The sequence below is a fragment of the Pipistrellus hanaki genome (genome assembly GCF_964339955.1).
Source record: "Pipistrellus hanaki genome assembly, chromosome: 4".
In the NCBI taxonomy this organism is placed as follows: domain Eukaryota; kingdom Metazoa; phylum Chordata; class Mammalia; order Chiroptera; family Vespertilionidae; genus Pipistrellus; species Pipistrellus hanaki.
Window position 1 is genome coordinate 88,941,820 of NC_140506.1, and position 27,929 is coordinate 88,969,748.

The 27,929-nt window shown below is 46.7% G+C and overlaps 3 protein-coding genes across 5 annotated transcripts in view; 2 read left to right on the forward strand and 1 right to left on the reverse strand.

Moving 5' to 3' along the window:
• CDIP1 (cell death inducing p53 target 1) overlaps window positions 1-3,043 on the forward strand; it is a 36,611-nt gene extending 33,568 nt beyond the window's left edge. For all 3 annotated transcript variants that reach the window (XM_084882525.1, XM_084882524.1, XM_084882526.1), the window contains exons 3-6: window positions 201-305; window positions 424-579; window positions 1,343-1,631; window positions 1,744-3,043. In XM_084882525.1, the coding sequence (XP_084738651.1) occupies window positions 221-305; window positions 424-579; window positions 1,343-1,631; window positions 1,744-1,855 (642 nt within the window). In that variant the 5' untranslated portion in view covers window positions 201-220 and the 3' untranslated portion in view covers window positions 1,856-3,043. The remainder of the gene's footprint in view (window positions 1-200; window positions 306-423; window positions 580-1,342; window positions 1,632-1,743) is intronic.
• Window positions 3,044-4,258: 1,215 nt separating this feature from the next.
• Window positions 4,259-27,835, reverse strand: HMOX2 (heme oxygenase 2). Its single transcript, XM_084882459.1, has 6 exons — window positions 27,683-27,835; window positions 10,860-10,980; window positions 6,585-6,702; window positions 5,687-6,178; window positions 4,610-4,736; window positions 4,259-4,523 (listed from the first exon to the last, which is right to left on the reverse strand). Exons 2-6 carry the CDS (start codon window positions 10,943-10,945, stop codon window positions 4,402-4,404), a joined length of 945 nt encoding a protein of 314 aa, XP_084738585.1. The 5' UTR covers window positions 10,946-10,980; window positions 27,683-27,835; the 3' UTR covers window positions 4,259-4,401.
• LOC311621952 (ATP synthase subunit epsilon, mitochondrial-like) lies at window positions 11,318-11,692 on the forward strand. Its single transcript, XM_084882550.1, has one exon. It carries the CDS (start codon window positions 11,353-11,355, stop codon window positions 11,506-11,508), a length of 156 nt encoding a protein of 51 aa, XP_084738676.1. The 5' UTR covers window positions 11,318-11,352; the 3' UTR covers window positions 11,509-11,692.
• Window positions 27,836-27,929: the final 94 nt, after the last annotated feature.

The following is a 27,929-nucleotide window of genomic DNA, read 5'->3' on the forward strand; positions in this document are numbered from 1 at the left end:
TTTGCATGGGATTAAAAGGTGGCCTGAGCCCCAAAAGCAGGGGACACCTGCAGTAGGAACCATAGGAGGCCCCATGTCCTTGGGCTCAGCCACGAGGGTGGCTCTCGGAGAACAGACACAAAGCAGCCCCTTGACACCTCAGTACGTGACTGGCAATAAGGGAGCTGGGAGCATAGTTCACGTCTGGGTTTTCCCTCCAGGTTCAGGAGAAGCCTCGAAGATGTCTAATGACCCGCCGCCTCCTTATCCTGGAGGCCCCACAGCCCCCCTCCTGGAGGAGAAAAGTGGAGCCCTGCCAACCCCAGGTAGGGTTCAGTGCCCTTTCCCTTGCCCACTCCAGCTGCTGAAGTTGTGTCTGGAGCAGCCCCTCCCACTGACAGTGGGCTAGGGCCCTCTGCATTTCTTTTCCTTCCTTCTGTCCAGGCCAAACCTCCCCTGCTGTGGTGCAGCCCCCCGCAGGCATGTCACTGCCTCCTGCAGACATTGGCCCTCCACCTTATGAGCCACCTGGTCACTCAATGCCCCAGCCTGGCTTCATCCCTCCACACGTGAGTGCAGATGGAGCCTACATGCCTCCAGGTAAGTTGGGAAGATCCCAGCAGAGTGCAGGTGTCTGTCCAGCCTTTGCTACAGGCAGGCTGGTGTTCTGTGAAGGTGTTGACTGCTGGCTGGAGCAGGGGGAATGATTGTGGGCACGGAGGGTAGATATGGGAAGATGTCACAGAGCGACGCCCTCCTGTGAAAGCACCGTGGAAGAGCCAGAGGAGCCCAGGGCCTGCCAGGAGGGTTGACTCGTGGGAAGGCTCCTCAGGCAGTGGCTATGGACTCATGGGTGCTACAGGGGCTACTCCCTGCCAGAACGTAAGTCCATGGTGGAGACCTGGTCTCCTGCTCACCAGGCAGCTCTTCGGAGGGACTACTTAACCCAGAGGAGGACCAGAGTTCCTGCACGGGTGTCCCCAAGTGGACCAGGTGGCACTGCAGAGCAGGACCTAACACTGGTGGGGAAGAGCCCTGTTTGCACAGAAGGGCTGATGAGCAGCGAGGCTTTCGTTCCTGTGGTTGAGGTCCTTGAGCACAGTGCCCAGTCCCCTGTGTCAGAGGCAGGGAGCAAACGCGTCGAGCTGAGACCAAGGGGTAGATGGGCCTTGTTCTCAGCTGTCTTATCTGGCTGGGTCAAGTATCTTCTCTGTTTTGGTCCCCATGGAACAGGGACAAGGAAAGTCCAGGACTGCTTCCTCAACTGTGCCCCGAGTGCTGGCAGCTTTGTACTTACCTCTCATGTGACACAGTGGGGTGACAAGCCAGTGACTCGTCTGCTCTGTCTTCTCTGCCATTCCAGGTTTCTACCCTCCTCCAGGCCCCCATGCATCGATGGGCTATTACCCGCCAGGGCCCTACCCACCTGGGCCCTACTCGCCAGGGCCCTATCCTGGTCCTGGCGGACACACAGCCACAGTCCTGGTCCCTTCAGGGGCTGCCACTACGGTGACAGTGCTGCAGGGAGAGATCTTCGAGGGTGCACCTGTGCAGACAGTGTGTCCCCACTGCCAGCAGGCCATCACCACCAAGATCTCCTACGAGATTGGCCTGATGAACTTCGTGCTGGGCTTCTTTTGCTGCTTCATGGGGTAAGTGGTATGAGTGCTTGCGGGGTGGGGAGCTCCACTTGCCCATTACCCAGCTGGAGTAGGCCCAGTGCCCTCGGCACATTCTCTTCAGGCCTCCCCTTCTCTGATGCAGGTGCGATCTGGGCTGCTGCTTGATCCCCTGCCTCATCAATGACTTCAAGGATGTGACGCACACGTGCCCCAGTTGCAAAGCCTACATCTACACATACAAGCGCCTGTGCTAACGGGGCCTGGACTGGACTCCCCGCTGTCAGTCTGGACTCCTGTGCTTTGCTCCCTACACTCAGTGGCTCGTGTCCCCACTCCCGCTTGGGGGTGGAAGGTGTTCCACCAGTCCCCTGGAACTCTCGTCGTCTTTGCCTTGCCCTTCCCTGAGCATCTGACTTCCGGCAAAAATTGTTGGATTTAAGGCCAAGGGTCAGCAAGTGGCAGGGAGCTGGCACTGAGCATGTATGTTGCTGGTTTGCTTGGTGTTTGATTAGGAAGATACACTGGGAAGGGTCTCTGCTGGGGTCTCACTCCTCCATTTTTACATGAGGTGTAAGTTTGGTCCTTATTCTTCTGGGACCAAAAGCAGCAGAGCAATGGCTAGTTTTTCAGACCTGGGCCTACAGTGGGTCTTTGGGTCTGTGCCTGTAGCCAGTTTCTAATCTACGAGCCCAAGAGTGGGAATGTGAATCCAAACAGGACGGAGTGCTAGGCCAGGGTTTCTGGGTCCTAGAGGTAGCATGATTGTCGGCAGGAATGACTCCCCCTCTCAGGAACTCAACACCTTGTCCAGGAGCCACATGGAATTAAGAGAGAGTCGGCACAACTGCAATTCATGGGATAAGTGACCTGGCCCTGGCTCACCAAAAGACGTGCCTCTGGCCTCTGCCTAGCTCCCCTTCCACAATGCCTCTGTGAACGTGTCTTTACTGGGGCCAGAAGAATCCCAGGAACCCAGCCCCTCTGTCCAAAACATGTCCTTGCTGTGTGTGGGCATGATCTTTGCCTGGAGGCTAATGTATTTCAGCTGAGACCAGAGATGGCCAATAGGCTCACTCAAAATTTATAGTGCTCTCTCTCTGTAGATCCTTTCTAATGAACTGGGCGCTTCACCCAGGTTGACTCACTGTCACTGTGCTTGCTCCAGGCACTATAGCAGGAACAACTGTAGCACTGGATTGGGGACCAGGAAGGAGCAACTACAAGTGGCGAAGTACCCTGGTAGACTAGCCCTGCCCTGGGCCTGAGGCCATGCTGTCTCTCTTTTCTGAATGGTTTGTCAGTGAACTTGCACCTGTGGACCGCTGTACCCTGCTGCCACCCCTCTCCTGGTCTCACACTGCCTCTGCATGGCCTTCTCTCACTGTGAATTGTGACCAGCCTGTTTGTAGTTTCTCATTAAATTGGTCCGTTCACTCCTCTGACCTGGGCCTCTGCTCTCTTGCCTGGCTTCCTTCTTTTGCAAGAGGAAGAGGGTGGGGCTACAGGTAGTCTTAAGCGCACGGGGGGAGAGGGGGTGTCAAGTCTTCGGGGTCTCTCAGTGCTTATGTTATACCGACTGCAGGGATGACACTAACATTTAAGTACCTAATTAAATTTAAAACAAGCCAGAGTTAGTGTGGAGGAGCCCTGGCATTCCAGCTTGACTGGCCCAGGGCAAGTGTTGACAATCTTACTATCTCTGATACAGGTTTTCCCCATCTCCACATCACAGCATTCACCATGGGATCTATCTATAGGCTGGAGCCCTCCAACTGAAGCTCAGGGTCATCCTACTCTGGAAGCAGATAGCTTCACCCCCTTAGGCAAGACAGAGACACCGGGCTAAGGTTTCTGAGGGCGGGGGTGATAGTCTGGGCCCCCAAGTTCCGGACAGCTCTGTCCCTACCTTCATCTGAATTGTGGGGGTAGATAGGTTGGACAGTAGTTAAAAAAAAAAAAGTTCCCCCATCATTTAACCCTTTTGTGACTAAAATGTTCAGATCCTCAATTATATAAAATAGATGCCTATTAATAAAAATATTTAAGTTCACATTTCTATTTTAGACAATCGATTATTATTCGATACAAGTACATGGTTTTTTATGCTTGTTTATGAGGTGAGTGGCAGTCTCGGAGCACAGCAGGAGGGGCTGTCAGGGACCGGCGAGGACGACAGCTGTGCCAGGAAGGAGGCGGCAGCTGTCGAGAGTCCACTTTACTGAGTGCTGCAGCATGACAGGTCAGGAGAGACAGGCCTTGGCTGGACACACCCCACTCGGGGGTTTCTGCTAGAAACAGATAAGCCCAGGCAAGCCTGGCTTCTATCTCCTCACCACACGCCCAGTGAGCCCCCAAGTAGAGCAGGAGCATTTGTGGAGTCCCTTCCCTCCCACAGGGCTACAGCTCCTAGCCTTGGCCTGGCTGGCTGCTCTGCTCCCAGCAGGGAAAAGATACCCACCTAAATGATGACAGCAGGAAGAACGAAAGGAGAAAATCTCAGGGTGAGAGGTGTGGGTGCCCAGGAGCAGAGCTGATTCCAGAGGCCCAGGCCAGTCACTGAGCTACACTGGCTGTTCCCAGTGCTCAGCCTGGACGGCTGTAAGAAGGGGGGCCTCAGCTCAGCATCTGGCCCGCAGAGGACACTAACAGGCAGAGGCTTTAGTGTCTGGCTTTTATTGGTTGCTTTTCTCAAACCCAGCATTTTTAAAAAGTCACCTGGGGTGGTGGTTTTGTCACAGGTAGAGGTGGGAGCCAGTCAGCAGTCACTGAGGAGGAGGGCGCCGATGTGGTGATGGGTGTTTCACATGTAGTACCAGGCCAAGAGGCCAGCAGCCAAAGCCACACTAGCAGCCAGAATGAACGGGATGCTGGGCGTGGTCACCAGAGCTATTCCGAAGGGACAACTTCTACGCTCCAGGGCACCTGTGTGGCACACCAACAGGGGACATGGCATCAGTGGGAACACTGACACACCTGCCCTGGGAGGGAGCTGGGGATACAGGACCTACCTTTGTCTTGGTTGTCAGTGTAATAGGGGCATTTACGCACATCTCCTTTCCCATTGTGCACGGGGAGCCCGTCCTCCACGGTCTCTTTGGCCAGCGAGGAGCCAGCCTGGTCCAGTTCATTGAATACCTGCAGGAGCAGAGGAGCACACCATCACTGGATTGCTCAACTCTGCTTTCAGAGAAAAACCTCTTCTGCAGAGGGAACTGGAGCAGGTAAGGTGTGCTCAGCAGATAAGGTTTGCTCAGAGGTGCAAACCAGTAAAACAGCAGCTCCACTCGGGGACACTGACCTGGCACTTCTCCCTAGCACAAGTTCTGGGAAGTATGGTCATACCTGTGCTGTCCAGCAGCCTATGGCTGCTGGTCATAGTGGACCTCCCCTTGGCACCACAACCCACGGCTGAAAGTATCCAAGGTACAGATAAGAGTGAAAACACTCTTCGAGCCATGGTACTTCCCCACTTCCAGCTGCTGGGTATTTTCAGCAAGAAGCAATAGGAAAAGGAATATGGAAGAATAAGGCCCTAGCAGGGCTGACCCATCCTGAGTAGACCCAGGAGGCCCCTGATATCAGGTAAGAGGGCTGACAGGCCTGTGGTTAGGCTGATGCTTCACTCTCCTCCAGGGCCACTTGACTGGTGCCTAGATTCTGGGGACAGAATCAGCCTCGTCAGCCTCAGCCCCATCTAAAGGCTACTTGTAAACTGAGCTATGATCCTCGCTCTCCTTTGTTCTCTCCTTACCAAGCAAGACTTTTCATAGCAATCCATGCTAAAAAGGAGGAACTCCATTCCTCAAAACCAGACTCCTGTGGTGAGAGGAAAGGAGACAATTCCCTCTCCCCAAGTTCACATCACGGTGAGGCCTCGCTGCTTCCAGAAACAAACACAGAGGCTGTCTATCAAATACAGCAGAGCTAGCACTGGACTCATGCCCTCTGTGACCTATTTGGTCCCTCCATTTTCTCTCAGGCTAGGTGCAGAGCATTTGTCCTAATGCACCAGTGTCCATCGGTTTGGACAGTTCTGATCAGCTCATACCATCAGAGGCCCCTTTCCGCCCGGCCCCAAGCAATACCTGCATGTTGTACTCAAAGGCCCTGTTGGCCTCCTCCACAATCTTCTCTTTGGTTTTCAGGTTCAGATCCAGGGCATTCATTCTGGCCCGGTAGAACTGTTTGAACTGTTGCGCGTTGTCCACATTCTCAAACTGGTAAAACTGGGTCCCCTCTCCCGTGCTGGGGAGTTTCAGAGCCCTCTGGGCTACCTTCTTAAGCACCTGGCCCCCCGAGAGGTCCCCCATGTAGCGAGTGTAGGCATGGGCCACCAGCAGCTCCGGCTCATTCTGCCCCACATAGTGGATCCGCTCCACATACTTTCGGGTGGCCTCAGAGCACTGCACCTGCTTCTCCCAGTCCTCACCAAAGAAATACTCCATGTCCTTAATCAGCGCCTCCTTCCGGTGCAGCTCCAGGGGGAAGTACAAGGGAGCGAAGGCTGGATGGTCCTGGTTGCGGTCCATTTCCTCCTCGAGGGCTGAGTATGTGAAGTAAAGTGCAGTAGTGGCCAGCTGTTGAGGGTGATGGGGAGAGACCAAATGGGAAGGACTGTGGGCCGTGGGTGGCAGCTCTGGAGCCCACCGTCCACCGTGTCTGAGCAGCTGAAAGCAAAGACTTGAGCAGCAACCCCCCTTCCTGTCCCCAAAGGCCCATTTTTATACAACAAATTATTTCACACTCTTAAAAAACTCATGTTTCTATAGGAATGTCATGGTGAATTCTTTGGACATGGATACTTTTGCTTTCTTTACATCACTATGTTATTCCACTTAAGCCATGAAAACTATAGACTGGGATCAGAGAAGTACTAGTGGAGTGTACCAAAGGCCTTGCTTCCCCCTTGGAGCAACTCCAGGGAAATCTTTCTCATGGGACGATGGCCCCCTAACCCAAACCCATCCATGACGAGGCACAAACCTTAAACAGCTCTTTCTTGATGTTGCCTTTCAAGAAGTCCTTGACAAACTGGGTGTTTTCTGCCCGGTCATGTGCTTCTTTGGTCCCTTCCTTCAGGAGCTCAGAGAGGTCAGTCATCCTGTAGAACAGCAATTTTCAAACTTTTGCATTTCATGACACACACAATTACTAAAATTCTGTAGCACAACAAAAAATATATTTGTCGATCTGACCCAAAAAATATGTATAATTTTGATTGATTTATAAAAATAATAATAGTACTTACCTACTCTTTTTGCTTCAAAGTGACTTTAAAAAATCAGGTGCCTAGCCTTCCTATATAATAAAAGGCTAATATGCAAATCAACCAAACAGCATAATGACAGGTCACCATGACTTACACTGACCACCAGGGGGCAGATGCTCAATACAGGAACTGCCCCCTGGTGGTCAGTGCTCTCCCAGGGGACAGCTGCTCAGCCAGAAGCCAGTTGAGCGCAGCAGCAGTGGCAGGAGCCTCTCCCGCCTCTACCGCAGCACTAAGGATGTCTGACTGAGCTTAGGCCTGACAGCCCCCACTCACCCAACTGGGTGCATAAATTTCATACACTGGCCTCTAGTACTTGTATATAAGGATTTCTGTTAACCAATCCTTAATTTGTCACATGACAAATTAATATCTCTCTCTCTCTCTCCCTCTCTCTCTCTCTCTCTCTCTCTCTCTCTCTCTCTCTATATATATATATATATATATATATATGTATATATATATAAATAATCCTATATATTTATGGTTCAAGACAAAGCAGTCACTGGATGGCTATTGTTTTGGCTGTTGTCATTTTTTTATTTGACAATCTAAGGGAAAAGAGGTCAGTGCCCCTGGCTAAATAAATATTACACATTTTAAAAATTTAAAAATAGATATTACATGTTTTAAAAAAATTTTAAATTCTTGCAGCACACCAGTTGAAAATCACTGTTCGAGAGACCAGGTGTGTATGTGTGTATACATGTACATGTATGTGTGTGTGAATTGGCCCTTCCCCAGCTCTAGCATGTCGCTTGCTAAGCTGGTAGGCAGGGGCTGCTCAGAAACTCAACTCCAGCATAGATGCAGGGTCTTCCCAGAAAGCACAGGGCAAACATATAAGTCTGCTACCAAGGACTTAGGTAACATGAGGGACGACTGTAGCCAGCCTCTCAGCAGTGTCCCTGTCTCTGAACTACCCAAATGAATGATGCTTTGCTTCTGTGGCTACCTAATACCCAAAGAAACACACCTGTGTTCCCAGCATTAGCAGACTTCTCCAGGGAATAGCCAGCCCTGGGGAATGAATACACACAATTGTTAAGAGCTGACTGTGAATCTTCTAGTGCAACCTTGCTGCCTCCTCTCATCTTGGACCCACAGCCTCTTCAGAATTACATGTCGCTGAGAAGGAGACAAATGCTGGGAAAGTTGGAGCCAGGCAGGACCTGTGCGTGCTGCCTAACAAAATTACACAGGATGAAACTGTGCCGCCTCATGCCAGTTCCAGACGAGGCAGAGAATGCATGACCCTAAAGATGGTGGCACTGGCCAGGGCTTGTGTGTACATACAATCTGTCTACTCGAGTGAAAAAAAGTTGGCTTCTCATGGCCCAGCCTCTGCTGGCTTTAGCAGAGTAGCAAGTATCACCCACATTCTGACAATAATTTAATATTAGCAATTATTTCAAGATATAAAAAGAACTTTGAGAGCTCGCCACACTGCTCCCCACTCACAGCCTCTGCACCTCGCTCCACTCCGACATGGCAAAAATGTCCAGCCCTACAGAGACCGAGCAGTGAATCAAGTCTCTGCTGTTTTCCAGAGGTATGCTGGAAAGGACAGTAACAGCTTCACACTCCCCAAGATGGAGTTCCTAACTTTCATAAATACGGAACTGGCTGCCTTCACAAAGAACCAGAAGGACTCCAGTGTCCTTGACTGCTTGATGAAGAAATTGGACTTTAGGGAGGCTGGGGGTAAGGGGAAGAGATCGACCAAAGGACTTGTGTACATGCATATAAGCCTAACCAGTGGTCATGGACAACAGGGGGGTGGGGGGCATACGTGGGGAGGGGTTTGGGATAGGAATGGGGGAATGAGGACAATTATGCGATACCATTATCAATAAAGAAATTAAAAAAAAAAAAAAGAAATTGGACCTCAACTCTGAAGAGCAGCTAGATTTCCAAGAATTTCTTAATCTTGTCAGCGGCTTGTTGTTAGCTTGCCAGGATACCTTTAAGCATTCCCAGAAGTTTGTTTGAAGAACCCTTGGAGCTGGTCTCCAGCCCCCAGCCCCTTTCCTTCAAGCTTCCCAATCATCATTTTCTTGAGCCCAGCGTACCTGCCACCCCATGCAGGCCACTCCTGCTGGTAGTAATAAAACATTTTTTAAAACACACAAAAGCCCTAACCAGTTTGGCTCAGTGGATAGAGCGTCAGCCTTCGGACTGAAAGGTCCCAGGTTCGATTCTGGTCAAGGGCATGTACCTTGGTTGCGGGCACATTCCCAGTAGGAGGTGTGCAAGAGGCAGCTGATTGATATTTCTCTCTCATCAATGTTTCTAACTATCCCTCTCCCTTCCTCTCTGTAAAAAAATCAATAAAATCTATTTTAAAAAAGAAAATAACGGGCTCGTTTAAACAGAAAAGGATGGAGAAGCAGGCTCTAGGTCCCAGAGCAACGTCCAGCTTTGAGAGGCACATGACCTGTGCGTGCGATCAAGGAAACAGCACTCACCACTACAGGAAGCTGACGAATCAGGAAGCTGCTCACCAGAGCGCCAGAGCATCTGGTGATGTGTGACAGCAAAACAGATGTCCCAAGCTATTTAGCGCTGTTCTAAATTTATGCCTTGCACAAGAGCAGAACCTAAATCATGGATTCCTCGCTCAAGGGAATCTGGGAAGTGGTTTGGCTTCCCAGCTCAGCAGCTCAGAAGAAACACCGAAAGGAGTTTTGGATTCATGTGGAGCAGCCAGACCAGGGCAGCAACCACACCGTGAGGTCAGCTTTGGATTACTTACGACCAAAGGCATTCCCTTCCTGAAACACTGCACTGAGAGCAATAGGATTGGTCTTGAAAGCACAGCATTGAGTAAAAGCCAATACCACATAATTCTAAGGTGTGAGTTAAAACATGCACAATCAACACTACATTTCTCAATGAAATGTACAGTTTCAAGGATATATGTGCCAATTGGAAAAGAGAAGTAGGAGGGCAAAGAGCTTTTGAAATCAGGAATAAAAAAGAAACTATATACGGCTGGGAGTGGTATAAACAGAGCAATAGGATTGGCGCAAGTGTCTACACCTGAGGTCCCAAACCAAACCATTACCTTTAATGTCAATATTACTTTGAAGAATAATTTATTATTAAATGAAGGCATAATTATAAGTAACTTAATTTGAATTATTAATGTATCTTAATACAACTTAAATATTTCATACTTAATTTACCCCACCAAAACTTAATATGTCATAAAATAAATAAAATAAAACACACAAAAAGAACTTTGCATCCTGGCTAGTGTGTTCAGTGATTAGAGTGTCAGCCTGCGTACTGAAGGATCTCAGGTTCGATTCCTGGTCAAGGCTTACAAGACCTGGTCAAGACCATGTAGTTGGGTTGCAGGTTTGATCCCCAACCCCAGTCAGGGTGCATGTGGGAGGCAACCAATCAATGTGTCTCTTTCTCACTTTATGTTCTTCTCTCTTCCTCCCACCCTCTTCCTTCCACTCTCTAAAAAAAAAAATCAATGGAAAAATATCCTCGGGTGAGGATTACAAAAAAAAAAAAAAAAGAGAGAGAGAGAGGGAGAGAGCTTTGTTAATGATGAGAGGATAATAATGGAGAACAGGCCCTAGTAACTTGAGGCTCAGAGGACCTGGTCCTCCCTATAAGAAAAGCCCTGGGAGTTGTTCCCACATTCTAAGGGTCTGTGGGAGATACTGGAAAGATGCCAGCTTTGCCTCTAATACTCTTCTCTCTCCAGATGACAAAATACTAAGGGTTTTAGAAGAAAAAGGACCAGCATCACCATCAAATTCTGTTACTCAGCACCCCTAGAAGTGCCTGTCCCGTCTCCTCCAGGACACACAGGGAGAGTGCTGAGCAGCCCAGGGTGCTGTCTGCTGTCTCGGCCAGGCATTTCAAGGGTCACAGCAGCAGGGCTCCTGACTATACCTGGTGCCTGCAGGGCACACAGCCACGTATGCTAGGCATGCAGGCCTTGGCTCAGCCGGTGGCCCCATCCTCACCTGCTGGGAGGTTCCCTTTCCGGGGCCTTGGAGCTCTGTTTCTCTGGCTCTTCTACCCGCTTCGAGATCTCCGGTACCATTAACATGGTTGCGAGTTAATGCTGCCCTTCCTCCTCCGGCCCTGTGGAGACACAAAGAACAAGCGCAGGTGATGTGGAGCCCAGGGCAGTCATTTCCCCAAATAACCTGCTGGCTCTGCTCTCCTCAGAGCCACCTCACCAAAGAGTCACCCACATTTCTCAGGGGTGTTTTCCTTCTAAACAAAGCTCTGCCGTCACTGGGACTATATGTGAATATGGACAGAATTTTATTATGGACAGTAGATTAGGTAACAGCACTATGTTGATGTGGACTTGTTTTTTTATTTTATTTTGTACTGTGATTATGTAAGAGACTGTCCTTGTTTTAGGAAGTACATACTGGTATTCAAAAGTAAAGGGTTCGGTCAGACTCTTCCCCCCGCCCCCCCCCCCCCCCCCCCCCCCGTGGCATCATGGTGGCCTACTGGCGACAGGCTGGACTCAGCTACATCTGCTACGCCCAGATCTGTGCAAAAGCACTGAGGGATGCACTGAAAACTGAATTCAAAGCAGGCGCCGAGAAGTCTTCTGGCAGCAGTGTCAAAATTGTGAAAGTGAAGAAGGAATAATGTACCCTGCCTAAAGCTTGAAGTGCTACATTTTCAAGGTGAAGATGTGTGGGCACAGGTTATGCAGATTGAAAAGAATCTCACTTCATGGGGAAAATAACACCTGTCTTATGGGTGGATTGACAATGCCAATAAAGTGAAACGTGCTTCCCTCAAAAAAAAAAAAAAAAAAAAAAAAGGAAAAGGATAGGCCACCTGCAACTTATTGTCCAATGGTTCAGAAAAACGTGTGTGTGTGTGTGTGTGTGTGTGTGTGTGTGTGTACATATACATACAGGGAGAGAGGGAGACATGCAAGGGAAGCAAGTGAGGCAAAATGCTATGGGAACTGGTTAAAAGGAACACGAGAATTCTTTGTGCTGTTCTGACAACATTATTGTATGTTTAAAATTATATCAAAATTAAGTTACCTAAAACATAAAATAAATAATCATAGATAAATCTTAAAAGAAGAAAAATGCAACAGCTCTGCTTTGGCAGGAAGCACATTAGTAGCCAGGCCGTCCTTCCTGTTAACGGCGTGGTGGCCTCATGCAGAGGGCAGTGGGCAGTGGGCAGGGCACCAGACCGCTGAGCCAGGCAGTTTGGAGCAGCTCCACTTTAAACCAGAGAAGCTCAGAAGGTACCCGACAACCTACATCAGCTACACTGAGTCACCAAGCAAGCGGATTGTCCCCAGTCTTCTCCAAACCTGCTGGGCTAAAGGCTAGTCAGTATTTACTGCCAGGTCTGGGCCTCCGTTGTCAGCCAGGGAAACATGGTCCTACACCAGTGGTTGGCAAACTGCGGCTCGTGAGCCACATGCGGCTCTTTGGCCCCTTGAGTGTTCTAACGCCACTTCTTCAAAATAGACTCGCCCAGGCCAAAAACCGACTTCTGCGCATGGGCCACAAAACCCATGTGGCTCAAGAGCTGTGGTTTGCCGACCACTGCCCTACACCATCACAAGCTCATCCTCCACCCTGGAGGCCTCTGCTCTTCCACTGCAAAGGGGCAGCCCGCTCTGGGGTTGCCAGATGAACAGCAGCAAAGATGCCCAGAGCTACTAACACTGAGGCCAAATCAAGCCAAGGAAAGAACAAACCATTTTTCTATTTACTGAGCATTTTCTACCTACTCCACCCAGAAACATGTGTCTGGGAGGGTGGGGGGGGAAAGAAGTGTAAGAAATGGTCCTTTTTAAAGGTTATAAAGAAAATAGCCCTGGCTAGTAGTGTTCAGTGGTTGGACCATCAGCCCACGCATGGAAGGGTCTCAGTTTTCCATTCCCGGTCAAGGGCAGATACCTGGGTTGCATATTCAATCTCCAGCCCTGGTAGGGCACGTTCAAGAGGCAGTCGATGGGTGTGCCTCTCTCACATTAATCTTTCTCTCTACCCTTCCCTCCCCCTTCACTCTAAGAATGGAGAAAATATCCTCAGGTGAGAATTAACGAGAAAAGGGGGGGGGGGGGGGGGGAAGAGGGAGAGAGAAATAAAAACCAACCTGTCTTATCCTAAAGAGATAACCATCGTTGGTACACATCCTTTCTGAGTTTTCTCTAGGCATATAGTTACGTCTTTGTTACTTTTGGGGATATTACAGTGGTTTGCTCAGCATGACTTTTCTGAACCTTCTCTTTCCTTTAGATTTAGCATTTATACAATGGGATTAATGACAGGAATTAAATGAGAACAAGGAAAATAAGGTTTTAGCATAGCACTCAGTAAATATTAAATAGGATTATTTGTACTTATATTTTGATTGCACTTACTGATGTTCTCCAAGAATGCTTAGAAAATAAATATCAAAAGGTGAAAATATCCTTGATTTGGCTCTGCATAGAGCATTGGCCTGCCGACCAAAGGGTCCTGGATTCGATTCCAGTCAAGGGCACATCCCTTAGTTACAGGTTCCTCCCTGGCCCAGCCCTAGTCAAGGCATGTGTAGGAGGCAACCAATTGATATGTTTCTCTCACATCGATGCTCTGTCTCCCTTTTTCTTCCACTTTCTCTTTAAAAAAATCAATGGAAAAATATCCTCGGGTGAGAAGTTAAAAAAATGAAAAGTAAAGTAAGCCCTCCCCACCCCCCTCCCACCCCCCACCATTGATCACCCCACTGGCCAGTGGCCTGGGCCTCCCTCTGCATGTGATCATGGGACAATGGCCTGGAGCCAGTGGGTGTCATAGCGTGGTCCTGGATGGTTGTCCGGATGGCTGTTTGGTCAATCTGCACATTATGCTTTTATTATACAGGATGGCCTGACGTTTCTAAACTTTGGTGCTGCCCCTCCACAGGAAATCTTATACACAAGCTTCACCACTTTCATTTTAATCACTGGGTGAATGCAATCCCACAGTTCATTGAACTGATGACTATTAACTTCTTGATAAAGAGCAAGTTCTGACAAGGAGTCCTGGAAATGTGGGGACTTTGGGGACAGAGCTCTTACATCAGATTTACTAAACATACATTTGCACATCTGGGCAACAAATGATCGGAAAGCAAAACAAATGCTAACTAGTCGAAGGGCACTGGCCTCTTAGTAACCTCAAAAACTGACATTGCTCAGGAAGTCCAGGACTTCTTTGGCAGGCTTTTCTTAGGGGGGGGGGGGGGGGGGGAGGCAGTGCACTCTCTAGCATGCTCAAATATAACTGAGCATTCAAAGTAGATACCAAGACATAACCTGAAACATGGAAGAGCTCAGAGAAGGGGCCAGAATTTTACTGTTGCTGGTGCTAAACATGAGTCCTGGTAAAGAGCACTTCCTGAAATAAATACAAGACTCTGCCTGTTCCCTGAGTGCCACCCACCTTACATGAAAGGACTAGGCCTTAGGGCTAAGAAGATAAAGACACTTTAGTCCTATGAGAAGTGTCTGGGGAGTTTGGGCTGAAGCCTTGGCTGAATTCTGAAATGGTCAGACTAGGATTTATAAGAACAAAGGCTGGCACTACACATCCCACAAGGCTGACTATAACAAAGAAAATGCAGATAAGACTATGGGTCACCCTGAGGTACAAACAAACAAAGATTATTCCAGCTTTGGAACAATCTAAAAGCATGTGTCCTCTGAACTAAGTAGAGTCAGTCAAATTTCCTTTCACTCAGGTGCAACAATTGTCATCTGTGGTTTCAGCTTCTTTCCCAAAAGATGAGTACAAATAGCATTTGGGGATGGAGGGAGAAAGTGGGTGATTAAGATGTTTCTGCTAAATTTCCATTTTGGAAAACCTTCTAGGCTATCAGCTCCCAGGTGTTTTCCTCTTTACAAGACATAAAGAGGCTTAATAGAACCTTAGCGATATAACCTTAGCGATATAACAGAGGCAAAAGGCACTCAAGTTCACCCAGGAAAGGGTGATGCAGAGAATGAGAACCAGACTAAAGTATAACAGACTGGGGCACACCAGGCTGTCACTTTTGATCAAGGATTCATTGATTATGAAGAAACTAAGATCAAGAGAATTAAGTAATATGGCCGAGGTCATTCAGAGAGTTAACAGTTAAGTTGGGACCAAACCCTAGTCCTTCTGAATGCAAGATGATGCCTCCCGTGTCCCCAGCTAACATTCATGAGGATGAATATGATGTCACCAGACTACTAGCAACATAGAAAGCAAGGCTACATACACTACACTGCGTTTACATGTGCAGTGGACAGATTTTCTAAACCACTGAGTGTCATTTGCTTTTTTAGTATGAGAAGTGAGCTCAATTCTATTTCTGAAAAGTAAATGCTTAGCCTCCGATTTGAAAATTCAAAAGCTGCTGCTGCTTGTCCCTACAGCACTCACCTTAGCTCACTCAGATTATACGACAAGCAGAGATTATTACCTGAGGAGCCTTGCTTTAGAGGACTAGCAGGGCTGGAGATGGTTGGTCCCAAAGGGGACAGGAGGATGGCACCCACCACCACTTGATGACTGAATGGAAGCAACGAGACCTGCTAGACCTTGGTGGATAATGAAGCCAGAAGCTTGGGGGGCATCCCTACACCAGGGGAGGTCACAATTGGGTTTACACATCTCTATAGCACCCATTGCCATAGTAACTACAGAGAAACAGAAGATCTGGTTCCAAGAATATTAAGTCATATCCTCCATGTGTAAGGTGACCAGATGTCCCAATTTTTAACAACTTGTCCCGCGTCTCTCGGTGTTTTTAAAAACTCCAGATTTTTTTTAAAGATTCTTTCCAAAAATCGGGACTTTTTAAAGACTCCGCAGGACAAATTGTTCAAAATCGGGACTGTCCCGCTAAAAGTGGGAAGTCTGGTCACCTTATCCATGTGTTGAGTATTTAATATCTCTTCAGGCCTGGCCAGTGTGGCTCAGTGGTTGAGCAAAGACCTATGAACCAGGAGGTCATGGTTCAATTCCTGGTCAGGACACATGCTTGGGTTGTGGGCTCAATGTCCAGTGTGGGATGTTCAGGAGGCAGCCAATCAACGACTCTCTCTCATCATTTATGTTTCTATCTCTCTCCCCCTCTCCCTTCTTTTATAAATAAAAAAATGTATTTCAAAAAGTAAAAATTCTAAATAATAAAAGGCTAATAGGGAAACTGACCAAATGGTGGAACAACAGGTCACTATGACACACACTGACTACCAGAGGGCCGACGCTCGATGCAGGAGCTGGGGAGTGCCGCTCAGCTAGAAGCCAGGCTCACGGTGCAAGCGCAGCAGCGGTGGTAAAAGCCTCTCCAGTCCCAGACTGTGAGAGGGCGCAGGCCAGGCTGAGGGACTGCCCCCTCGCCAGTGCACGACTGTTGCTTGGGAAGCTGTGTCCTGGGAAGTTCATACTGGTCAGGAAAGTAAAACGTATGGCTGTGGACGTTTTATAGATAGACCAGGCAGAGTCACACACGATGATTTCTTCCCTTCAATTTTTGAAGGCTTCACTGAAGAGCTAGAGTATCTGGAAAAACAGTTTAAGGGCATTTTGGTAAATAATCACTATGACACTTTTATTTTTCTGCTTTTTAAAGAGTAGTTTTGAGGAGTGTTACAAGTACTTAAATTGCCTCTTAAAAAAAAAAAAAAAAAAAGAGCTTCTTACTCTGAGAAAGTAATAGCTGCTGCCATAGACACAGCCTGCGCAGGCTGGGTCAGCCTCTTGCAGCTACCAGTTTCTTGTTCCCTCTGCACAACCTGCACCCTCCACCCCCTGGGCCACCAGAATCTAGGCAGTCATTGTGGCAAAGCCTGGGAATAATGCCTCACTCTGTGGACCAGTGGAAACATGTTAAGATGCCTGTGGGTCCAAAGTGAGAGATAGGAGCCACCTCAGACTGACCAACGCCTTGGCCTATGGAGTTGCTGATCTTATGAGAAGTTTGTGTTGAACTTTTGTACGGAGGCATGCTCCCTGCAGAGGACTCATTTTGTGTTGTTATCAAACAGTATTATCCTGTATCAACCAGTCTGAAACTTGCTTTTCTAGCTCAACGTTTTGCTTAAAGATCTTCCTAGGTCAATAAATACAGACCTACACTGTCTCAGTTTAACTGCTATTTAAGTCATCCAGGGAAGGTTAAGCAAACAAACGCTTGCCAGCACTCCTCCATCCCATGCATGCAGAGGCCACCTGATGCTTCCAGATGTCTGCTGCTGAAAGACCTTTATTCCCCTAGTTGGCTTTAGAGAAGGAATTCACAGTGAGAGTTCTCTTCTTGCTTGTAAGTACTCTGGAAAGGGTTAACCCAAAGAAGGCAATAGCTGTACAATCTCCTAACAAGCCCACATCCTGTCTCTAAGCACATTTTGGAGGAAAACCATCAAGGCATTAGGTTATCATTATCTCAAGGGGAAAAAGCAAAATGCTAGTGATCACAATTTACTGAAAAGAAAAGAAAAACACCTGGCAGTCTGACACTGTAAAATTGAATAACGTCCTAAGGCAGTCCCCACAAACTACATAAATTAAAGATACATGAAGTGGGTGCTTATAATTCCCAAGAGGTCCAGAGAAATGGTCAAACATCATTGTCTCCATATATAATTATCAAGAAGAAATTCATGTAGCCCAGACCATTTACTAGTACTGTCAACTAAGGACATGATTAGGCAGTAATGAATAACTTTAGGGGGAGGGGAACAGTTGAACAGCTTATAGGCCAAGAAAGGCAGAGAATCACATGCTCCGGAGCTGAGAGGTATGCTCAACCAGACCCTGCACAGAGGCCAACACATAAAGCAAGAGCAGTGAGTGGAGATCCATGGTTAAAGTGGCAGGGGAGAGCCAGGGACTCAGGAGCTTAGCTCCCCCAGCACCCCAAGAAACTCTGAGCTCAGCCTAGTTCAATGGCTATGGTCTAGGGCTATGGTTGGCAAACTGCGGCTCACAAGCCACATGCAGCTCTTTGGCCCCTTGAGTGTGGCTCTTCCACAAAATACCACGGCCTGGGTGAGTCTATTTTGAAGAAGTGGCATTAGAAGAAATTTAAGTTTAAAAAATGTGGCTCTCGCTGAAACCAGTTTGGCTCAATGGATAGAGCGTCGGCTTGGGGACTGAAAGGTCCCGGGTTCGATTCCGGTCAAGGGCATGTACCTTGGTTGCGGACACATCCCCAGTAGGGGGTGTGCAAGAGGCAGCTGATCGATGATTCTCTCTCATCGATGTTTCTAACTCTCTCTCTCTCCCTTCCTCTCTGTACAAAATCAATAAAATATATTTAAAAAATAAAAAATAAAATAAAATAAATAAAAAATAAAATAAAATAAAAAATGTGGCTCTCAAGAGAAATTTCAATTATTCTACCATTGATATTTGGCTCTGTTGACTAATGAGTTTGCCGACCACTTGTCTAGGGCAGCAGTAGCAAACCGGTGGTCCGCAGACCACTGGTGGTCCGTGAGGTTCAAAAGGTTGGTGACTGCTGTTCCAGGAGAATTAGGACACTAGCTTTGAAACTGCTTCCATTTCCTATGCATGTGCTAAGTGACTACAGCTCTAGGACAGTCTCTTAAACTTCTATGTCCAAAGAAGCAGAGGGAAGCTGGTCCTGGAATTAGCCCCTGTTCCCAGACCTGCCCAGGGTTTTCTAGCTGCTGGGCCAGGGTTTCATATACTCTTTCATACCTTGTTTCCAATACTCCAGCAGCTCCTTTTATGTATATATTAGAGACCCAGGGCACAAAATTTGTGCCCAGGGAAGGGGGGGTTCCTCAGCCCAGCCTGCACCCTCTCCAATCTGGGACCCCTTGGGGAATGTCCTGTGGGATCGGGCCTAAACCAGCAGTCAAACATCCCTCTCACAATCTGGGACTGCTGCCTCCTAACCGCTCACCTGCCTGCCTGCCTGATTGCCCCTAACCGCTCTGTCTGCCAGCCTGATTGATGCCTATCTGCTCCCCTGCTGGCCCAATTGCCCCCAACTGCCCTCCCCTGCAGCCTGGTCGCCCCCAACTGCCCTCCCCTGCTGGCCATCTTGTGGCGGTCATCTTGTGACGTGAGGGCGACCATCTTGTGACATGAGGGCGGCCATCTTGTAATGACATGAGGGCATCGTGCGAGTGCACAAGGAACACCGAGGCTTTTATTAGGTATAGATATTTATGTTTGCTGAAACCGGTTTGGCTCAGTGGATAGAGCGTCGGTCTGTGGACTGAAAGGTGCCAGGTTTGATTCCGGTCAAGGGCATGTATGTTAGTTGTGGGCACATCCCCGGTAGGGGGTATGCATGAGGCAGCTGGTCGATGTTTCTCTCTCATCGACATTTCTATCTCTTTATCCCTCTCCCTTCCTCTCTGTGGAAAATCAATAAAATAAAATAAATGAAAATAATAAAAAAGATGTGCTTTGCAAGGTTCACTTAAAAAAAAAGTTTAAAAAAAATAAAGATATTTATGTTTGTTGTTGATTTCAGAGGAAGGGGAGGGGGAAAGAGAGAAACATCAATGATGAGAGAGGATCATTGACTAGCTGCCTCCTGTACACCCCCCATCACACTAGTCAGTGTTTAGTTGCCCTGTTCCTGGGAACCAGATTAGAACACTATGTGTATGTGGGAACATGCTGTCTTTTGCATGAGCACTCATGCATGTCCCATGACAGTTGATGTTTAGTTGAAGACAGAAAGGCTGTTTGTTTACAAAGTAATCCTAGGGTTTCTGTCTCTCATTTTCCACCCAAATACCTCCTCAGCTAAAAATACGAATTCAGAGAAGTGTATTTCTGACGATGAAAGGGTATTTGCCAGAATAGAAGAATCATTAGTCTTTTTTTAGTTACAGATTCCTTTGAGAATCATATGAAGGCTTCAGACTCTCTCTCCAGGACAATCACATATTAGAAACAAATGTTGTCTATGCCATTCCAAAGCAACCACAGGCCCCTACAATTCTCCTGTGGACCCAGAATTCAGGTTAAGAACCCCTATTCTAAAATGAGAGACATTCTCTTTATGGATAAAACCTCTGAGACCTTGCTAAAAAGAGGTATCCCCTTTCTTTGGCCTCCTCCCTTCTTTTATCTTTCTATTCTTTTACCTAATCCCAGTGGGTTCAGTTCAAGTTCTCCTGTCTTTTATTTCTCAGCTCTTCACTTTCCTGACCTCCCAGAATACTGAGCATCAGAATGACAATCATAAACCTTACAAAGTGATTTTACTGTTTTGTGTCCCCAGTGTGACTGCCAACTGCTAGTGAACAAGGACTATGCTGGGTTTGTTGTTGTTTTTGCACGCCTCCTTAGTGCCAATACTCTGCACACCATAGAAGCAATACATGCTTGCCAAATGGACAGAAATCACTGTTTCTTTGTCCCTCTATCTTTAGGTATTTGCACTTGAAAATTAACTTCTTTGAAATCTGAGCATATGCCCTGGAAAAGCCAAATGAAAAGGGAAAAAAAATAAATAAATAACTTGTAGCAGCTAGTCAAACACACACCCTTTTTTAAAAACATATATTTTACTGAATTTTTTACAGAAAGGAAGGGAGAGAGAGAGTTAGAAACACTGATGAGAGAGAAACATCAATCAGCTGCCTCCTGCACACTCCCCACTGGGGATGTGCCCGCAACCAAGGTACATGCCCTTGACCAGAAACGAACCTGGGACCCTTCAGTCCACAGGTCAATGCTCTACCCACTGAGCCAAACCAGTTAGGGCCCCCTTTTTTATTTAATCCTCACCTCAGCAAATACGTTTTTATTGATTTTTTTTTAAAGAGAGAAACATCAATATGAGAGAGAAACATCGATATGTTGCCTCCACAGGCACCCCAATTGGGGATCAAACCCACAACCTAGGTATGTGCCCTGACCAGGAATCGAACCCACAGCATTTTAGTGTATGAGATGATGCTCTAACCAAATGACCTACCCAGGTTGTGGGCTTGATCCTCAATAAGGGGCATGCAGAAGGCAGCTGATCAATGACTCTCATTAATGTCTCTCTCTCCCACCCTCCCCCCTCTCCCTGCCTCTCTCTGAAATCAATAAAAACATATTTTTTTAAAGAGTGAGAGGGGGGTGAGAGAAACATCAATGGACTTCCTAATACAAGCCCCCTACTGGAGATCAAGCCTTAAACCCAGGCACGTGCCCTCACCAGTACTCTAACTGGTAATTGGGACTACACTCACCCAACTGAACCACACCTGCCAGGAAGGGAGTGAAGGTTTAACACTCCTTCACTGTATCTGCTTTTCTCATCTGCCTTCAAACACTACTTAGAGCCCTCTCCAACCCATACTCAATTTTGCTTACTGATTCTTTCCCTTCACCTGCCTGCCCTCCTCCAAACTGTCCTGGAAATAGTTATAGGTGAGTGGTTGGCAAATTCATTAGTCAACAAAGCCAAATATCAACAGTACAATAACTGAAATTTCTTTTGAGAGCCAAATTTTTTTAAAATATATTTTATTGATTTTTTACAGAGAGGGAGGTAGAGAGATAGAGAGCTAGAAACGTCAATGAGAGAGAAACATCGACCAGCTGCCTCCTGCACACCCACCACTGGGGATGTGCCCGCAACCAACGTACATGCCCCTGACCAGAATCGAACCTGGGACCCTTCAGTCCGCAGACCGACACTCCACCACTGAGCCAAACCAGTTTCGGCTGAGAGCCAAATTTTTTAAACTTAAACTTCTTCTAATACCACTTCTTCAAAATAGACTCTCCCAGGCTGTGGTATTTTGTGGAAGAGCCACACTCAAGGGGCCAAAGAGCCGCATGTGGCTCATGAGCCGCAGTTTGCCAACCACACTTCTAAGTGATAACAGTTCCTCTGCAGCAGCCTGTAGTGGTCTTGCCAGAATGAACAGCAGGCCCAGTGTCCAAGGAAGAGGATGGCTACACTTGGGCATGTGACATGCCATATTACCAACAAACATTTATATTGTTTGCAGGCTTCTGCTGAAACCGGTTTGGCTCAGTGGATAGAGCGTCGGCCTGTGGACTAAAAGGTCCCGGGTTCAATTCTGGTCAAGGGCATGTACCTTGGTTGCGGGCACATCCCTAGTAGGGGGTGTGCAAGAGGCAGGTGATCGATGTCTCGCTCTCATAGATGTTTCTAACTCTCTATCCCTCTCTCTTCCTCTCTGTAAAAAATCAATAAAAATATATTGTTTACAGGCTTCAAGTAGTTCTGAGAGAGAGAGAGAGAGAACACAACAATATGTCCCATAGTAGAAATACTAATTGTGCAATACAGACAACAATGCTCAAGATTCAGCCTTATGTTCCAAATTAACCAGGACAGTTGATTCAAATATCCCACCCCAGCAATTAATTCCTTCAGTACACCTGAATGCTGAAACTATGGGTCCCATTGTTTGACATATAAAAAATATGATCAACACAGTGACTGATGAGGCAGGCCAGCCAACTAGGTTAGCTGAAAGCATGAGGGCAGATTGCTTAATCATGCTGCACCTTCCCTCAGGCCTCAAATACTTATGGGGTTGAATACAAGACAGTGAAATTTGAGTTTTCCAACACTGAAAGAGAGCTCATCAGGAGAAAGGCAGGAAGCTTGGAGTATTTACAAAAAGTCAGACAGGTGAAATATAAGACACCTGTCTCTGTTATGCCATTCTTCCCCAAAGCCCTATTAAAGTTACTGACAACTATGACAATAATTAAGCCCATGATACTCTTGGGAAGCAAACAAATCTATATGTGTGACAAAAATTAATTCCCCCCCTAAACAGATGGAAGAGAATATCCACTTGCTTGGCCGCTTGCATACAAGCTGAGAGCAATTATTGTCATGCAACAATTAGCCCTTTCTTTCTTCTTCTGTTGTCCCTTCCCTCATGTATCCTATTCACTTACTTCTCTACCCTTTTGCCAGTCCATCATTCCCTTTTCTGTTCAGCCTGTACTTTAGACAAAGGTCCCCGAACAAGAATCACATGGGAAATTAAAAACACAGATTCCCAGACCCAAACTTACCAAAACAGAAAGATTTGAAAACACTTCTTAAATCAATAAGCATTCAAGGCACAAAAGATTTTAAGATTCAAATATTAACCTCATTTTTCAGATACAGAAACTATAGCTCAAAGGGTTTAAATGTTTTTCTCATTGTCAAAAATATACTAGCACAGCGTTATTTTTTGGAAGAAATAAACCATTTACTTTTCACCTTCTAATACAAGTGAGTATGTATTTGGATATATATATACATATATGCAAAACAAAACTGTCTAGTGTTGAATAGCCGCTTGAACAAAAATGATTACAGGCTGATTGGATTAACTGATTGAGTCAATCATTTTGAAGTAAGGTACAAACAAAAAGTCGGTGTATTTGTACACTTTATTTTTTTGTTGTTGTTGTTAATCCTCACCCTAGGATATTTTTCCATTGATTTTTCAGGGAGAGTAGAAGAGAGAGGGAAAGGCAGAGACAAGCCTCGAAAAACACATCGATTGGGTGCCTCCTGTACGAGCCCAGATCCACATGCCTTTGACCAGAATCAAACCCCAGACCCTTTGGTCTGCACCCTCTATCCACTGAGCCAAACCGGCTAGGGCGGTGTATCTGTACACTTTACACAGGGTGAGATACTCAAGCATACACTTAAAAAGAACCTTCCTCAGCATTATACCAGTCAATAGTAAAAATACATGTACTCTGATGCAATTCCTACTCCATAAACAGACAGCACAGCCCTTGGGTCACTGCTAAAATATTTGCTTAAAAGAAATACAGGGAGCCCCGTGGCCACTAGATCAGTGGTTATAACATCAGCCAGTAGACCAAAGGGTCATGGGTTCGATTCCAAGTCAGGGGCAGGTTGCAGGTTGCAGGTTGCAGGTTCCCCAGCCCCAAATTAATGTACCTCTCTCACATTGATATTTATTTCTCTCTCCCCCTCTTCCTTTCCACTTCTCTAGAAATCAGTGGGAAAATATCCTTTGGTGAAGCTTAAAAAAGAAGGAAAGAGCCGAAACCAGTTTGGCTCAGTGGATAGAGCATCGGGGACTGAAAGGTCCCGGGTTCGATTCCCGTCAAGGGCATGTACCTTGGTTGAGGGTATATCCCCAGTAGGAGGTGTGCAAGAGGCAGCTGATCGATGACACTCTCTCATCGATGTTTCTAACTCTCTATCACTCTCCCTTCCTCTCTGTACAAAATCAATAAAATATATTTAAAAAAAAAAAAAGAAGAAGAAGAAGAAGAAGGAAAGAAACACAGGGTGAGGCAAAAGTAGATTTATAGTTGTTTGTATGAAAATAATACAATAATTAATAAATAATAATACAAGAATAAAGTTCCATATTCTCACAACTGTAAATCTACTTTTGCCCCACCATGTATATCACATAGAAAATTGCATGTTTGCTAAATTTACATTAAAGTAACATTAAAGCCTATTCACTGTTAAGAGCTTCATAAATTTAATTGCTTTTTTGAAATGCCTAGTTAAGGGTTCAGAATATTGCCTTGTAAGGTCTTGAATATAGATGTGGTTGATATGACAACCCAGAAAGAGTTCCCAGCTCCATTTCAGTTGGCCATGGTTATAATTTAGATGCAATCCTCTGTTAAATTATCTATAGTGAACGCCATTAACTATTGTTACTTTTTTTAAATTGCTTTTTAGAGAAAGATAGGAAGGGAGGGAGATCAATTTCTTGTTCCATTTATTTACTGGAACATCCATTGGTTGATTCTTGTATGTGCCCCGACATAGGATTGAACCTGCAACCTGGGCATATCAGGCCGATGCACCAACCAAATGAGCTATCCTATTGTTCTTAAATAGGGAGACACTGGTCACTCAGAAAAGATTTCTTGCAAAATATATAAATAAATGTAACAGCATATTCTTTTATATATGTAATGTGGCTAAATCAGACCATCAGTTATGGGCTGCTATATTTCACTACTGTGTCAAATTTATTAAAAATTAAAAAAAATTCTGAGAGTTTCAGCTGTTTCCATTAGTTGGCTTTAAAATGTCTAATACAATGGGAGACAATATCTTATGATAAATAAATGAAGTCAATATGAAAAATAAACCATACAGTGAACAATATTACAGAGCACCTGAGTGGTCATCAGAATGAATTATTTATATATACATATGATCTTGGTATTAGCAGTTACATTAACTATCCCAATAATGGTACTACTTTTTAGCAGCACAAAAATATCAAGAAATTATTCAGATTACAAGATAAAGCTTTAATCCTATGTTTTTGCACAAATAATCCTAACAGATATAATTTCTTAAAATCAGACAACATTCACTGTGTTGAACACAAAAGGAGATGTTACCCAGGTCTTTTAATTCTCCTACTGACCACTATTAGAAAAAAGATTTCATTAAGTCAGCTATTTTTAACCTTTTTCATCTCATAGCACACATAAACTAATTACTAAAATACCAAAAAAAAAATTTTTGCTAATCTAACAAAAAAAATAAGTATAATTCTGATTCATTCACACCAGACGGCTATTGTTGCATTGGCTGCTGTTATTTTTAAATTTGACAATTAAAGGAGAAAAAGATCAGTGCCCCTGACTAGTCTGGAACTGCATGTTTCAAAAATTCTTGCAGCAAACCAGGGTGCCTCTTACAGCACAGCACATGGGCTGAAAATTGCTGCATTAAATGACTATTTATAACTTTTTGATTAACTATGGCCAATAATATACCAGGAAGTTATAGTTTTTCACCTCTCTTCTGTCCAAGGAGTTTCAAGCTAAATTTTAAAGTTTTACATTGAAATATATAACTGCAATTTTCAAAAATATCTTCCAGTTTTTGGTACAATCCTGATCAGAGCCCAATTGAACTCTGAAATGAGTCAGCTTTTATTTTATTTATTTTTAATATATTTTATTGATTTTTTACAGAGAGGAGGGAGAGAGATAGAGAGCTAGAAACATTGATGGGAGAAACATCGACCAGCTGCCTCTTGCACACCCCCTACCGGAGATGTGCCCACAACCAATGTACATGCCCTTGACTGGAATCGAACCTGGGACCTTTCAGTACGCAGACCGACGCTCTACCACTGAGCCAAACCGGCTTCGGCTGAAATGAGTCAGCTTTTAAAAGAAAACCAAAAAGAACCAAGGTAGCCCAAAGGCCCAGCTGTCCAGTTCGGCTTTCTAATGAGGGGTGAACTAAATGCAGTGAATGCTTTATTTTCTGTGACTCATCTTTTCATTGACATTGGCATTTCTAAAGTAGCTCAAACTCCGACTCTAGGACTTGTAGCATCTCACTTTATTGGCCCAAGCAGAGGTAAAAAGCAAATCAAGTCAGAAAATGGGGTAATCACAGAGTTTCCTCTTCAAACCCCCAGTTGGATGAGGTTACTCAATGAGACTGTGTGTTTGCAAGGCCCCTCCAATTTCCATACTCTCACCCAAGGTTCTGGCTTGAGTACCGTATTTGGGAACTTTCTCCAATTTCACTAAGCAAACTTGTAAATGCCCAATTGAACTGTGAGCTCCTGGTAAGCTTGTGATGTTTTGTCTTGTGATGTTCCTTGGGGGGAAAAAAAAAAACACACACACACACAAAAACTAAAGAATGAAGCACAGATTTACTAATGTGTATTCCTTATCCCTCTCCTCACAGAAGAAACACTAAAAATTTTAATACGGGAGTTATATCAAAACACACTGGTTAATGCCATATCAGAAATTCAAAACAGTAAGTTCCTGTTTCCTTTTATTTGGGAAGACATTTTAAGGGGTGGGGAAAACAGTTTAAATAACCCATTTCCAATTTCTATTACTTTGTTGAGAAAAGAGCATGAGATCTGGAGGCAGCCGACCAGGTGCCACCACCATGTGCCACCGACTAGGCTGTGGGATGCAGGTCATTTCCTTCACCCCAGTCTCATCCCTAAGCCCACTCAGAAGTAGGAACACGATCAACTCAGAGGGTTATGGAAGTGGCTGAGAATGGGAGGACTTCCTGAACCATAGGATGTTTATTTTTCTGGTTCACAGAATCATAACCATCACACAATAAGGATGACAGCCACAGGCCACAAAAACCGGTTCATCAGACCAATTTAAATGGCAAGAAAGACGGGCCTTGATTATGTGCAAGGCGGGCCTGGCAGCTCTTACGGGGCAATGAACACACCTGGAGCAGGGTGCTTAGGCGGTGACAGGTAAGCCGGCTGCCCAAATTCACCGGCTGCCCCGGGCACGGCCCCTCCCCATCTGGCGCTCTGCACCGGGGCGGCCGCGGTCACTCACGAAGTCATAACAGTGACTCAAAGGCCCCTTCGGTGTGAGGTGAGTCACATGGAGGAAGGGCAGAGCCAGGGCCCGAGGTGAGCCGCCAGGCACGCGTCTCCGACGCGGGGGGAGGTGAGGGCCGGGGCCTCGCGGGCCCCGGTGGAAGGACGTGCGGGCAGGGAGGTCAGTGGCTGCAACCTCCACAGGAAGCGCCAGGTCTCCCGGCGGCGGCCCCGGGGTCACCTCACCCTGCGCACTCGCGACGCCAGGAGGGAGGGCCGAGCGCCAACTGGCCACTCAGGCTTCCCGGCCCTCGGAAACGTCGTCTGTGAAGCGGGGTCCCCCCCGCGCCCAGCCACCTTCCCCATCACCCCGCTATTGCCGTCCCCGCCGGATCTCCCTCAGGCCTGCGCTGGGGACCCGGCGGGCCGCGGCTGGCAGGACCCAGGTCCCGAGAACCAGCACCGGTCGGAGCCCGCCGAGGACCCGGGAAGTCCGCACGGGTGCGGGCCACTCACCAGCCTCGGCTCCCCTCGGCCGGCCGCAGGTCCGTCCGTCCGCCAGTGGCTGCCTCCGCGTCTGTCAGGAACAGTCGAGCGAGTGGAGCGCGAGGGCGGGCCGACGTGCGCACGCAGCGGGGGCGGGCCCTGCGGAGGACACGCCCCCGCGGCGGGCACGTGGCTCCGCTCTCGGGACCCGGGGCTGCCGGGAAGTCGGGGTGTTTGTGCGCGAACTAAAGAGAGCGCTAATGAGAGCAGGTGTTTA

What these genes read in the sequence shown, in the direction of transcription:
- HMOX2 (XM_084882459.1), bottom strand. Translation starts at nt 10,945, where the DNA reads ATGTTAATGGTACCGGAGATCTCGAAGCGGGTAGAAGAGCCAGAGAAA. An exon ending in GAAAGGGAACCTCCCAGCAG is followed by an intron (nt 6,703 to 10,859) that starts GTGAGGATGGGG and finishes GCTGTTCTACAG; the next exon opens with GATGACTGACCTCTCTGAGC. An exon ending in CCTTTGAGTACAACATGCAG is followed by an intron (nt 4,737 to 5,686) that starts GTATTGCTTGGG and finishes CTGCTCCTGCAG; the next exon opens with GTATTCAATGAACTGGACCA.
- LOC311621952 (XM_084882550.1), top strand. Translation starts at nt 11,353, where the DNA reads ATGGTGGCCTACTGGCGACAGGCTGGACTCAGCTACATCTGCTACGCC.